The 15,441-nt window shown below is 34.7% G+C and overlaps 1 protein-coding gene across 15 annotated transcripts in view; it reads left to right on the plus strand.

Annotated features, from left to right (window-relative positions):
* Positions 1-15,441, plus strand: part of EYA1 (EYA transcriptional coactivator and phosphatase 1) — a 307,766-nt gene that overhangs the window by 152,204 nt on the left and 140,121 nt on the right. For 8 of the 15 annotated variants that reach the window (XM_076005221.1, XM_076005220.1, XM_076005223.1 and 5 more), the window contains 2 exons: positions 7,284-7,333; positions 8,918-9,045. In XM_076005221.1, coding sequence (XP_075861336.1) covers positions 7,284-7,333; positions 8,918-9,045 — 178 coding nt within the window. Of the gene's footprint in view, positions 1-1,685; positions 2,174-7,283; positions 7,334-8,917; positions 9,046-15,441 lie in introns of those variants that run through there. The other 7 variants (XM_076005227.1, XM_076005226.1, XM_076005229.1 and 4 more) reach the window with 5 other exon arrangements.

Consider the following 15,441-nt stretch of genomic DNA (forward strand, 5'->3'; position numbering starts at 1 on the left):
TATTTTATGGAGCTTAGAAATAAATATGGTTGCAAAAGCATTTGCTGTTTGGTATCATTGATTGAATTAATGTAACATTACGTTTTATCTGATGACACTGGAAACCTCCATTACAGACTATTTTATTTTCGGCATATATATATGTTAGTATATTGAATAGCTGATACTTCTGGTCTGAGAAAGTGCTGTAGGTGGTAACGTAATTCTATTTCTGCTGCATGTATGAGCAGATCCAATAGCAATCAACTGTTTTTTGACCTGACTTCCCAAATATGGTAGATGATTAGTCCATGATCCCTTGCTGGTACTATACAAAATGAAATCCTAGGTGAGTTTGCAGTTTAAGCTGTCTCATAGGTTTGACAAAGTGTTCTTTTCTGAGGAATGTAGGCTAGCATACTTCCATAGGGAAGGAGGGGTGGAAGTCTGTATTGAATTTTGGTCATTGGAAGCTTTTTGTTTTGTTTGCATTGGAACGGTACTTTCATTTACAAATTAGCAAAATAAAGGTAAGACTGTGTCTAACTGTTTTATTAGTTGATGATCTGAAAATGTATTATAAAATCATTTAAGAAGTTATTGTGAGTTTTAAAATGTTTTTTTCATATCAAGCAAGAGCCTAAAAAGAAAGGGAGATGCTATTTTTTTTTTAATTAGAAGACCAAATAAGGTAGAATAGTGTTATATGGTGATGACAAAACAGTTTTAAGGAAAATCCAATGGGTATAAAAAGATTTTATTTTGGAAAAGCATAAAATTAGTTATGATGAGTGACTAGTATCAAAATAAACATTTGTATATGATATGTGTATAGGACTGCCAAATTATAGTCATTAGTCACATAAGTAATGCCTTCTTTAAATATTTGAAATTAACATAACGGTGAGGTCATTGATCTTATGACTGAAATCATGTATCTGCATAAAACATGATGTCTTAACTAAAGCTCAACTCTCTAGGTGAGCATTATAGATTATCATGCATAGATTCCAAGTTTAGTGAGAATTTTTTTAAAAAAAGAATAAGCTGCAAAGAATGATCTAGATTAAAATGAGTCTTCTCTCAAAAGTCATTTAAAAATATTAACACTGAAATATTATCTGGTTCATATCCAAAGAATTGCTCATTGAAGACTTGCCATTGTAGAAATCATTGTAGAATCACCCTTCAGACTTTCATTGTTAATCTCATAATAGTTTACACGTTTGCTTTCTCTCTCTCTCTCTCTCTCCTTAATGGAAATGGCCATTCTGTTTTTTATTTCCCCCAGACCTGTTACAGGAGTAGATTATACATTAGGAAAAAAAATTCTGAAAAGTATTGATTCCCCAAGTTTCAAGGCCTGCAAAAAGTTTTGGAAAAGTGTAAAAGATAACGCGTAACTAACTACTCCCCAAAGATCTTAATTGGTAGCTCCTGCAGCAAGAGGATGTGTGCGTGTTGACAGTACCTCAGAGAAGTTATTCTCACACAGCTGTTTATTCAGATAGCGTGGGGCGCGTTCATTTACATAATAAATTTTTTTTTTTTTTTAAAGCAGCAAGGTTGAGTCAGACAGAGAGAGCAGTGCTCCTTTCAATTGTTGCATTTAAACCAATAAGGTTAGGGACAAGAGAATAGCTGTGGTTTGCGTTGCAAAAACAAAACAAAACAAAAAAAAGCCCCGAGGCTCCGTGGGCAGACCTACAAGGCTGCGCAAACAAATCGAGGGATGAGATTGTGCTGTTCCTTTGTCTGGGTTCTCAGATGCTATCTGCCGCTGCTGTTCGGTGGGGAAAGAGCGCGGCGCGCGGAGCTGCTGTTACTCCACGCGACGGTGGGAGCTGATGGCTCCGCGTCTGGGGCGAGGTAGAAACTCCCCAGTGCCACTTCCGACTGTAAGCCTTCCTGTTGCCGGCCGCTGTGGCGGGTTTCTTCCTGGGGAAGAAAGCGTGTTGGCTCAGTCGCGCGGCGGCCCGAGCCTGCAGCAGCGGCCAGGCGCCTTCCCCCCGCGCCGGGCCGTGCCCTGCAGGGGCGCTCCGCTGCCACCAGCGCCGCCGCGGCTCCGCCAGAGCGCCTGAGAGCCCGCGCGCCGCCCCGTCCAGCAGCAAAACTATGTCAGGAATGGAGCTCTGCTAAACCAGAACATTCGAGGGAGCACATTAAACTGGTGGATGCAGCAGATGTAAGCGCTGTAAGTACAAGCTGACTGTTTGAAAAATTGTGGTGACTGACAACAGCTGTCCTGTGGGCAAAGCCCAAGATAACAAGGGGCGCTTTTTATTATTGTTTTGATTTGTTTTCAAAGAAAAACATTATGGCATGGGGGGAAATTATGACACTTTGTACCTAGTACTTTATTAGCCGCAGGGTTCCATTCTAAAAGTGTGATTCCTAACCCCCAAATTATCTGAGCAATCAGGATCATTAACAGATAATTACAAATTAATCGTTAACAATTACTTTTGTATGATCTGTATAAATAAATAGAATACAGGGCCATATTCTGGTAGGGAAATTACTTCATATCATTTTTCTAAATTGCTGCACAAACCTCAAATACTGTGCGATACTGAATAAAGCGGTGTAGATATACATGTCCATTATAACACAGACATAGCTTTTCTTACACACTTTAATTTGTTATGAAAAAACGAGGAAGGGTTTAACATTTGGAAGGACAATAGATAACAAAAACTGATACCATTTTTTAAGGAAGGAAATCTTTTTGCTTCAATGAACAAATTTCCCAAACATTATATTAAACGGGCTCTTCTTCAAAAGATGCTCTCATAATCATTTGCCCTGCTAAAATATTTTTCACTCATTGACTGACACTTTATAATAAAATTCTCCAGCTTTTGAATTATTTAAAATATTTGCCATTCAAAATCAGTATATGAATTGCTAATGACTTATGGGCTTATATTTCTTGGGAGGAGTTTTTGAACACATTTAAGCATAGCATTTGTAAGAATTCAATAAATTCAGAGCTGTCATTGCATTTAGACAAGCATTTTTATGTTTCATTTCTTAAAATAGTAAGGGGTACAAAAAGCCGGTAGTTAAGCACATTAAGTGTAGTTTTATAGGTTTGGGATTGTTTTTATAATGTGTCTTTCAGGGTAGGTTTTATTTTATGCTTCTATGAGTGTTTCCTCCCACCTTTTGGGCTTTAAGGACATGCACACATGAATAGTCATGCTTTTGCATTATCAAATATTTGATATTTGACTTTCAACATGCTTGAGTTCTCCTAAGGCCCAAAGTGTTCAGTAAGTGAGCAAGCAGCCGTGGATTTTCAATCTTTGAAAATTCTTTGCGGTGACAGACATAGAAGCCTAATTGAGCCACTGTTCAGTTTTAGGGTGCCAAATGGAAGTCAACTGCTATGTGAGTTTCATAGACATGATAAATGATTTTCTCTAAAAAAATATCCATTTGAATGTGAAAAATTTTGTAAGACTATATTGGAAAGAAGAAAAATACTTGCAGCGAGAATAAAATCGCTTTTTAATCAAATATCAAAAGTATTTCATTCAACATTTTAAATAGAAGCTATTTTTCAAAACAATCTTTTAAAGCTATAGGTAGAATCAATGTGATTTAAATATTTGTTTTTGTTTTCATGAGGACTTGTCGTTTTCTTTAAACGAGATACTGCAAAAAGTAATATTAGATTAGAATAATCTACAATTGTTTTAAGCGTTGATTTTTACGGAGTCTTTGATAAAAGAAGGAAATACAATGTTAAAATTTAAAAAACATCTTCCTCTTCCTAGAAGTTCATTACAATTTTAAGTTTAGGTTTTTATTTTTAAAATTTAAGTTTTTATTACAACACTGATACCATAACTGGAGATACTGATTGAGGAGAAATTTTAACAAGAATATGTTCTGCTTAAAATGTAGATTTATGGCTAAGGAACCTTTTTAAAAAAAAACATTGTGATTAGAAAATTGCCATTGTCTTTCAGAGTACTCAGGTTGATCTGTGGTTGGACAAAACTAGCTCGCCTGCCAACTCTATTTATTTAGATAAGTTCAGTACTTTCACTTTGAAAATTTCTTTTTAGTTTGGAAAAAAAGTTTTAAATTATAGTCATTTTATAAAAATTGCTTCTAGCAAGCAAAAAAGCCTATGGAAAACCCATAATTTAGACAAGTACCTACATTTTATTTGCTCTGTGCTGCTGAGATTTAGAATCCCTTTCCATTTACAGTTTACTTTTCACAGAACATTATTAACTTTTTGGCTTCGTGCATGATCTTCTGTCAGATGCTTTTGATTTGTAATTTAGCAAAGTATAATAAACAGTGCAAAAGTCATGAATTTTGCTCTGCATCCTGAGCTCTGTGGTAGGGAAAATGTGATAAAATGTGTACCTTAAGTCTTGTTTGATGATCTCTCAAAGCAAGTTTGCCTTCTGGAAATAATTTCTGGGGTTGAAGAGCATGGTATTAACAGATTTAATGTGGCTATTCAATGGATTGGCGAAGTACTATGTGAGGTTTAACAAAATGAGAGAGACAAATTGAACATCAACAAAAGTTACATCTGTGAAGAATTATAAATTTAATTAGAAAAAAGGCAAACTTAAAAGACCTCATTAACTAATCAGAAGTCAAAGTTACTAGTTTAGGATTCTTGAATTTGAATTCTAGGAAGTTCTGCTATCTTTTTTTCTCTTTGTATTTTTACAACTGTGTCGATATGCTACTATGGTATTCCATACAATGAGTTTTAAAAGACATTAAAGTGAAATTACTTCATTGTAATGTAAGATGACCATTTATTACCTTCTGGGAAATATTTTTACACTCATCGAAGTATTTGAATTAAAAATACCAGATTAGGAGAAGACAAGAAACATACTAAGTTTATGGATGTAAAGCAGAAAATGTGAGCTCACTGAATGCCTAATGTTGCTTTTCTGGAAACCATGAAATAATATTTTTCTCTTTTGAACGGAAATATCTCTCATTAATTATTTTTGAAATACATTATGGTTTTAGACCTTTAAAACACAGAAACTTCCAGAGATATTGTCAAACATTGAGGGAAATCGATAGCAATCAGAAATAGGTGTTCTTTTTAGATAAGTCATTATAAGAGTATGTTTCCTTACTGCACTGTAATCTTGTACTACACATAAAAAACTAAAAGCATGTGAAGTGTAGCATTTTGTAAACTGTAACTAATTTTGCTCACATCTGTGTCTAATTGTTGTCTGCATTCGCATTCTTGAGAGTAGATTTATTTTTCCTGGACCATGATGTGGATTCAGCTGACCAGCCTAAGTGAGGATTAGTTGTTTTAAAGTTATTTTGATTAAAGAGTCATTTTTAAATACAGTAACACACAACACATGGTTTAAATAATCCTTGAGACACAAAAGAATATATCTGAAGTATACTTAATGAAATGTAGATCATGGATATGGACTTTCAAAAATTGTAGTGTACGAAAGTACAGTAGAGACTGAGTTGAGCCAGCATAAAAGAAATATGTTGCCATGAAAATGTATTTTTTCAGTGACAAAATGTGTTAGAATAATTTTTGTTTTGAAGTTCATTTTTTCTTTATGAACAAGTTTGAAATTTAAAATATAATAAACCTCAAATACAAATATAACCAAACTTTCAAAGTATACAGTGAAACTAAAATTACATTTCCAAGATTGTGCTTTCTACCTAATGTTAAAATGGAAATGTATTTTAACATTTAACAGAAAGTATGCTTTCAGTGCTCTTTCACATAATTAAGCCAGGGAGTTCTTAAAACTAAGTTAGTTCTCACCTATAATTTATTCCAGGTGTATAAAAATGAGGAGAAAAAAAGGGAAATTTATCTTTGAGGTATATTGCTGCAGTTTCTAAAGGAAACTATTTAATCTTGTGTGAGAACATTAATTTTAATAAAAATTGCAGAAGCCTGTTATCACAAAATGACACATCTGCAGGCATTAAAATTTAATTTTCATTTATACTCAGGCATCTTTTAAAGATTGTTTTTCATTCTGCACATATTATAGAAACGCATACCTAGAAGTTTCACGTAACATTATACCAAGACGTGTAGACTTTCATGATGCTTTATTCTTCCTAGAAAAGTAGTGTTTCTTAATTTCATAAATCATAATTAAAATAACAAGACTCAACAGAAGATGTTTGGTTGGATAACTTTAATGCCATTTGAGATGCTTCACTTCTCATGTTTGTTCTGTAACTCTAATTGATGTCAGTTCAGGTTGAATGAAAATACGCTTCAAAGATTTGGAATTCTGAGCCATTTTAAACATTATGTAGAATGCTCTTCCCTACTGAGGCGTCAGCCTGAGCTTGCAAGCCAGCAGCCTGGCCTCACCTGAGCTCTCTCACCTGCTGGCAGTTGGAGCTGCTTCTGGAAGAGGGGCAGTGACTATTAAAAAGCCTGCATGTTGGTTAAATTGTTCAGTGAAGTACTGAAATACAGATTCATCTAGAAACAAAAGTGACTAAAATGCTGGCTAACTGGGATGGTGAATTGGTTCTTAAGCCTCCATTCTCTTTCTGGGTTTGAAAGCTGGAAATTTTACCAAAAACTTAACTACTTTTTCTATTTTACTGAGTAAGTGCTCATTGAATTTTAAATTGGCGTGGGCAAATGAACACATCGCTCAGTGATGTGACTTTGGGTATGGAAACTTGCCTTTGCCCATTTAGAGTTAGTCCAGCATTGGCCGAAGGTAGCCCACAAGCTGTTGTAGTGAATGTTAAATGACAAATAGTAAATGTAGAAGAAAACCATTATGATAAGGATAAGAAACTGTCAGGAGTCAAAGGGGTGGGCGGGAGCTCTATTTCAGCTGGTGATAACAGAAGATGAAAGATCTTCTGAGGATGCTAGAGGATTACTGCTTGAACTACTGCTGTTAAACACGCTCATTTTGTTAATAGCTATTTTTTTCCAAGCACCTTTTCCAAGCTGCCTGGGCAAGGCTGCTTTGCATGTTGATTGGGGGAGGGGTAATCCCGTTTGCAGCTGTCATAGGCCAGTGATGAATCACTATCCCGTCATTTGGCTGCCTTCCCCCCTGAGAAGGGGAGGAGGAGGATAGACCTGCAGGAGGAAACAACAGTTGAGACCTCAACTTAAAGACAATATGCCTTTCACTGCTGCAGTATCCTCCTTTTTCTCTTTTGGTTAAAAGAGAGCATTGTCGTTCTCAGCCATGTGCTCTGTATAATTAAGAGCTGACACCGAAGCAGAGTAACAACAGCTTCTAATTTTTTTTTTTTTTTTTTTTTACCCCTGATCACAGGTGCAAACATCTCAAGCCAGTTCAGATGTTGCTGTTTCCTCAAGTTGCAGGTAAGGATATTGTTGATATTTGACGTTTTGGAGATTACCTTTCTGTGACCCATATCTATTTTTGTCTAGTATTTCTTAATTATTTCTATTAATAGCAACAGCCTCAGAAATTACTTAACAGTTTGCGTGTGTGCGCGCTTGTAAAAAATTTTAAGTATGTAGAAAGGGAATAGGAGCCTCTGTTTGAAAATGATTATGGGCTATAGTTTCTGGTGTCAGGAAAACTGTGAATGTGTAATGAGAATTAGGAGAGGAAAAATTGGATTTTAAATCATTTCTAGTTTGAATTCAGAAGATTTGGGGAAAAACTCACTTTAGAAGTAAAATGGTTCATGTGAAGCTGTTTTAAAAACCGATATCCTCAGTCAATTTAAGTGCAACCTCGGAATTAAAATAACTAGCTTTCATTGACCTGAAGGGAGTGGGAAGCAAATAGTATTAGCTTTATATGTGTAACATTAAACCTACCCCCCTTTTTTTTTTTAAAGAAAACCATACAAAGTTTAAAATAAAGCCAATGGGCCCCAGACTTTTAAAAAAATTGGCTGTCAGAAAACAGAACAGTATCTAGGTGTGTTTTTAGTGACTTTAAATAAATCCTCTTCTCTCTTCATTAATAGAGTATTAAATATAAATGGGTAGTTCTGAAATTGTGAACATGAGTAGTGGCTTTTGTACCTTTTATAGAATAAGTAACTGCTGAGTCTAAGAACTTTCAGGGGGGATTTAACTGTTTTTATATGGTAAAAATGCAAAATTATAGCATTGAAGTAGAGTTGTTCTTATTTCCCTGAGTAAGTGACAGCTGAGGTATTCCGAGTGCTAATGCTCAGAGAGGCTCCCTGTATGTTGGCCTTATCCCTTTTCAATTGGGCACGCTGTATGTAATCCACAAAGCAAACAAGTGAGCCGACATCATAATGTTTTAATGCTGCATTTGTTTCAAGGGAAACAGAGGAACAATTAAGTAGTTTGCCAGAGTAAACACATGCATCAGGACTATCTCATTCCCTGTCACTAGACTATAGGTTTCAAGTGTTTTATTTGGTTTGGAGACCCATTAAATTACAATTGGGTGGTAAATTATAAGGCAGTATCTACTGTTAATTTATTAGATGAAACAGATTCCATAGAAAAGTGATATATTTCTATTATACCTGTTCACCTATTTGCCTTTTCTTTTAGAAAAATAATGCCTTTGGTTTGTTTGTTTGTTTTTTTTTTTTTTTTGGTAATACAACGAGAAAACCATGACTGCATTTTTTTCTTTGAAATTTGAAATAGATGTCATTGTCTCATGTTAGACCTTTGTGACTTGAACTGTGTAAGAGGAAAAAAAGCAATTTTAAAAATTTCATGTGAATGTTTGGCTGGATAGGTGAGGCAAGTGACATCTTTTAATAGAAGATCGAATGAAAGGATGACTGAAGTCAAAATGCAAGATGAACTATTTTGAGTCTAAGAAAATAGATACAATGGGACTTTTGTAGGAGTGTTTCAAAGAAGGTGTGAAGTCATTAGCGCATTAAAGAGTGGTGTTATGAATTTGGTACATCTGTCAAACGGAAGGCTTCTTGTCTTTAGGTCTATGGAAATGCAGGATCTAACCAGCCCGCATAGCCGTCTGAGTGGTAGTAGTGAATCCCCCAGTGGCCCCAAACTCGATAATTCTCATATAAATAGTAATTCCATGACTCCCAATGGCACCGAAGGTGAGTGTCTCCTTCTTTCTGTTTACTTTGCACCTTGTTTCTTCATCCGTCTGTGCTTTGTTATTAGGTGGTTATGATTTCAGCTGCCAAATCCACGAAACTACTCTTGTATTTCCCTTTTAGGTAATAATTTGACTTATGAATCAGTATTCGTCATTAGTTGCTACAGGTTACTAGAGTATTGTAACCTTACATAGACTGGTTTTATTTTGCCTAATGTATACATATATATACACACATACATATGATACATATGTGTGTGCATAACATTTTGAACCTTTGAGTATGTTTTATCTTGTTGATCATGTCACCAACACGGTATCAATTTGCCTTGTTTTGCTGGGTGAGCGATGAAAATTTGGAATTATTTTCTTTATTTTTCTTTCCCCTTTTGTTACTAAATATAACCAAACTTGTTTAAGTGTAACCATTGGGCTACATTGTTTCTAAATATCAGTGAAATCGTTTACCTAGTGTTCTTGTGGCTTTGGCCATTAAAATAATAAGTAAAAAAAATATATTGTTTATAAAATATGCAGCCTTATTTGGAAGAAATACACAACATTTAGTTATTTCCTTAAAGATTAAATAGTATACTTTAAACGTAGTGGTATGAGAATTATTTCTATATAATTAATACATATAAATATTTATGTAAATTTTATGTAAATAGAAATACCTACTTAAGTCAATGTATACTTAAGTTTAAACATGTAAGGTTCTGTGTATGTATTGCTACCTATTATGCACAGTCATTTGGGTATTATGTGTATTTTATACAACTTCAGCACATGAAAAGATATGTTACGTATTGCATTATATTTATTTCTACTTTAACCTATTGAAAAATGATTTCTTCACAGATAATATTTTTGCTTATTTATTACTTACTAAGTCTCGGGACCCTGATAAATTCAAGCACTACATATTCAGTGAATTATCCATCTTAGAATTCCATCACTACATAAAACCTTAAACAACCACTTCCCAATCACCATGGTAATCTTTTATCATGCAGTTTTTTAAAAATAAAACTAAATGCTATTATTACTTTCTTCTGGTGCAGTATTCTATACTAATGAAGCCTTTTGAAGCTTGGTATAAAATTTATGATAGGTAAAATATAAAATCAGTTTCTGATTTGAAATGTTTTAATTTTTATGCCAGAGATTGTTTTTCATGTGTAACCTCTGTATTTTTCTTTTAGAGTATATACATTCAATTCCAGTGTTTATGAAAAATGTTGCTGTCAAAAGTAGAAACTTTGCTGATGTAGCAAAAAAATTAATGTCAGTAAGGTGACTTTTCATCTGAAATTTTTTCTTCCCATTTTGATAGGCAAAGAGAAATTTAAATTATTTATAGGAAAGCAATTCTAGTGTGGAAGTGGATTTTATAGAGCAAACAAAATAAAAGCAAGCAGTCCTCTTTCCTCTGCTTTGGGAATTTGACTTCAGGTGAAAGCATACCTGCTGCAGAGTGGGGACTGGGTGTGATCCATTCACACAGATCACCACTGGAGGTCCCTACGCTGCCAGCCTCAGGCCGGTGTCAGTGTGAGGGGCAGCCACTGCTGGGGGCAGCGGAAGGGCCATAGGCGCAAACCTGTCACAGGCATTTCCATCACTCTAAAGTCCAGATAAGACAATCATTTAAAGTACTTAAAAATAAGGAAGACTAAGTATGTTAAACTGTCTTGCTTAATATTAATAGAATATGCCAATACATATTGGGAAGAGCAATTATGAAATACTGATAGTTAACTTTTTTTGTCTATGAAGAAATGAAATAGGAGTAAGAAATTTTCATCTTCTCAACATTTTACTGGCAAGTTGTCTCCCACAAAATAAGAACCACATAGCATTGAAACAGAGTATGTATTTGGGGCCTTTCCTCTTGGATGGCTTTGTGTGAATGGTATGTGGTTTGTTTTCTAAGTGCATGTGGAGTGATAATATATTTCTGAATTTTTACATTTCATAGCTTGATATCACATTCATATTCAGGAATACTATTAATATTTTATTAGATTTTTGCATAATTCAAAATAATAAGATATTTCAGGTATTTGTGTGATCTCCTGAACCGTCAATCTAAGAAACACTTAGAAATTATTCCTTCTCTTCCACCAAAAGAAGTTAATTGTTTTATGTCTTGCAAATGAATTTCTTAAGACCTGATTTCAGATAGACACAGTTACTCATCTTACCCTGTTTTCAGGCATTCTTCACTGGTGTACTTTGGAAGGGTTGTGGTAGTCAGAGAAGTTAGAAAGTATCAGTAGAATTTATAATCAAGAATGAAGGTTTTTTTCAATTTACTGGAATATTCAGTTTTATTTTGGTATACAGTTTGAAAATATGGACCCAAGCTTTCTTCATGATTCATGTTACATGACTATATAGATCCAAACAATATTAGAAATTTCTACATTATGATTAAGTTTGTGAATCAATTTATCATGCTACTTGTATGTCCCATAATGTTATTTGTTTCATTTCTCTCTGTCACCACTAGAGGAGTTAAGCATAAAATTAGTGAATTCATTAATGTCTGGCAAGCTTCCTTGGAATATAATCATTATAGATTTTCCTGTTTCTTCTTTGAAATCTTATTGAGTTTGAAAACAGCAGTGTTTATCCATGAATTAGAGAAATGAAGTCAAGAAATTCATTACGATTTAAGAGTCTTTATCAATCACCTCCTCTAACTCAACGAGTATTTCCAGCTAATAAGCCGTGATTTATATTTAAGTGACTTCTCTGCAGTCCAGTTGAAAATCATCTCAATCCAATTGGAATTAATTAGGTCAGCAAAACTCCCCTTCAGTTTACACAGGTTGCTGGCATTGCTGCATTTAGTAGGTTGTCTTCTCTCACTCAGAGACATTTTTACTTCCTGCCACCACTTGTTCCTATAATGAGGCTAAGAAAACAAGAAAATCTCCTGTATCAAAAACCATAACTTCATCTGAAGAACAAACAAGAAGGGAATGGAATGGAGAGGCAGAGAATATTAAGTTTCTTCTTAAGTCTGCTGCCAAATTATCATAAGACTCAATGTTTGTAGGTTCTGTCCTCACAGGCTAGTGCCTATTTTCATGGTTCATCTAAGGGATAAAGACAGAAAGACACTGAGCTACAGCCTCAAGTACTGTGCTTTTACATTTCTTAGATGAAATGTTCTTCAGCTAAAATAGTTGTTTGAATGTGTCATATTTCAAAACTCAGCTATTCGTATTTTTATATGCTCTTCCAACCTCTCTGCGAATTCTTCTTGTTGCAGTTAACCATTGTTTTCATCTAATTTATAAATCTTTGAGTTATAAAATATAAATACATAAAAATATAAAATAATAGCATACATGAAAGCTTGACCTGCACTAAGAAAAGCACCGTGGTGCTTTTAGAAGTGGTGTTTTCAAATTAATATATGTTTCTTTACTATTAAACAAGTCAAACTGGACCTGGAAGAGACTAAGGGATGGTTATGAAAACACCAATCGTGGTCTGTCTTTTAACTCTTTTCCCTAGTCTTTTGGGCAGTTAGTCTTCCAGGCCAGAATAGAATCAAAATTTGTCATTGGAGAGATTGTGAAAGTGTAATTTTTAAGAAATAGGCTTTTTGGTGATACTCCTATTAGATGAGCATCAAATCTGAGAGGATTTTTGATGTTTGGGCATCTGTTCAAGCCTCTGTTGTGGTAAACACTTTGTGTTGATATTTGTGTTAGGTGTGAGAAGTAGTTGGGAAAGGTTCCTTTTCAGGCTGTGGCAGTAAAAGGGTTGTTATTTATGTACCTAATTAAGGCCTTGTTTGCAAAGCACTGATTCTTTCCATCTTTGTTTTCTCTGGTTGTCTTAAGTCCATGGGAGCCTAAGATTGGTCAGTTCATATATTGCTAGTTTGAGTGTTTATTTTTGGTTGTCTGGGGATGAGGAGTGGGGAAGGGCCAAAATGTGTTAGCGAGCAAAACTAAGAGCTCTAATTCTGAGTTTTTGAGAGTAAATTTAGATTCAAACTCAAGATGAACCTTAAAATAGATAAATTTGTCTTTAACTGAGTAAAACCAGATGCAATTGGAGTCTTCACTACAAATAGGGTTTCAGAAATTCTGATGGTAATTCAAATAGTAATTTAAAATTGGTATATCAGATTTCCAAGATGATAACAGATACAATCTTGAATTAGGTGACTAAATTTTCTGCATTTAAAATTTATTTAATTAAGAATTGCATATTTTAGGATGATAGGTTAATTCAATCTTACGAATTTATATTATCAGAATCTATTTTGAAGCTTTTTTGTCATTCCTACAAAACTTAGAACACGAGTGAATTATTTGAATTTGTTTTTCTCACTGTAATGTTAATTTAGCAAAATACAGTGCTATCCAATTAGATTATTTTTAAGAAATCTGATTTATAAGAAATATCTAAACTGGAGTGAATGTGTATAAAAAGTATGGTTTGAGACTGCATTTTATAGGCTATATTTATATATTTGTGGTCAAATATTCTGTTGTCAATGGAAACATAGTAATCTAATTTTATTGTTTACATTTTGCACATGATTTAGTTTCTGGAAGATTAAGGGACATTGTGAGTAAAGGAATTTCTAAATGACATTTTTAGAGTTTCACTGTAGCCACAGAATCAACCTCTTTATAAATTGTTCTTAAGCAAAAGCTATGAAAGAATGAACAAAATAATGTGTCAGGATTTAATATTTGCCTGTATTTTATATATGGGAATAATTTTCACATGTCTGTTGCTAATTAATAATAATAATGGCAAATGTTTATGTACAACTCATTCATCACTATGCTGACCATTCTTTATGGTTTATTAATCTTTAGAGAATTTTTTTGAGATTGTTAACATAATGGCTAAGAGACTGGGTTCTAGCTCCACTATTTGCCAGCAATGTGAATTTGGGCAAGTCAGCTTCTGTGTGGCTTAGTTTCCTCATCTGTAAAATGAGGATAATAGCAGAACTTCAGAATTGCTGTGAAGGATGTAACATAAAACTTGTAGCATACTTGGACCTTACTAAATATTCTGTATCTATTAACCGCTATATTATATGTAAATAAGTCACTTCTACAATGCAGTTCCTACTTTGTGTACAAAAACCAAAGTCTTAGAAAGTTAAACCCCAAATATAAAACCACATGGGTTATAATTGGTACCATTGGCATTTGAACTGGTATTTGAGTCAAGTTCAGTCTGAGTCCAGAACCTGAGTTTTTAAATCATTCTATTATTCTACAGAGAGAATATGTGATTCTCATCATTTGCAAATGCCTTTTCTGATACCTTCACACTAAGCATTGGTGCTTCGACTGCCACATTGGTGGTGTCATGACTGGAAAATGCCATTCTCTAGTAAATAGCAAAGCTGCCCAAGAACCAATGGCAGAGGCTTTGATGACAAAAGGACTTCGTTATAAAGATGACGCTACAGGGTAGTTATCCTCAGGTCTTTAAGTTTTTGTGTGCATGAGTGTGTGACATTTCTTCCTGTGGTCACACGTGCACAGCATATTGCATCATTAGGTTAACTTTTATGGGATTGTCTCTTACTACTTTTCAAAGCTTTAGACTTAATTATAATTCCATCAGCCGTCTGTCTTTGTTAAGCCTCTCTGAGATCAAATGGAGATGGGATGTCATCTCTGTTTTTGATTATGATGGTCATTATTATATGCACATTTGGAATGGAGAAGTATTATTGTGAAGTTTAAAAAGCAGTTGCAATTTTGCTACCGCTCAGAGTAAATATTTTGTAGCTCAGAAAATATTTTTAAGTAGATGATAAATTTGGTCACACTTCTCTTGACTTTGGGAGCCAGATTATGTAAACCAAGCAGCTCTACATAGACATCTGTTGGGGGCTCCATAGGAACAAAAATTACCAAAGCCAAGAGTTAGGAATATGCCTGGTATGTTCTAGCATCGGTGAGGAGCTTAGTGTGGCCGTAGGAGAATGGACTATAGCAGGGTAAAGTTGAAGGAGTAAAAGGAGGACGTGTGGCCATTGCAGGTTGGCAGATGGGCTCTAGCCTCTTGTTTAGAGCTAACTCTGTCTTTCATAGTAAGAATAGGGACTCCAATGCCCTTGCCTGCAGCTAGGCTCAGGATTTCTAGAGAGCTAGGCTTCTTGATAAACTAAGAACTGGATGTAGACAGCTTTCACCTACTTCAATGTTAAATAGAATCAACAGTTCTGTTGCATCTCTTCCCTGGTTGGGGCAGAACCTTGGTATGAGCAGAAATACATCTCCCTGAGAACATCTATCTTCTGAGAGGAACCTCTGGTTCCCTCCAGGGAGAACCTTTAGTGAGTGGTAGTATTTAGGCTAATTCATATCCCTTTGATCATGGATACCCTGCT

Source organism: Microcebus murinus, chromosome 7, assembly GCF_040939455.1.
Source record: "Microcebus murinus isolate Inina chromosome 7, M.murinus_Inina_mat1.0, whole genome shotgun sequence".
Lineage (NCBI taxonomy): Eukaryota > Metazoa > Chordata > Mammalia > Primates > Cheirogaleidae > Microcebus > Microcebus murinus.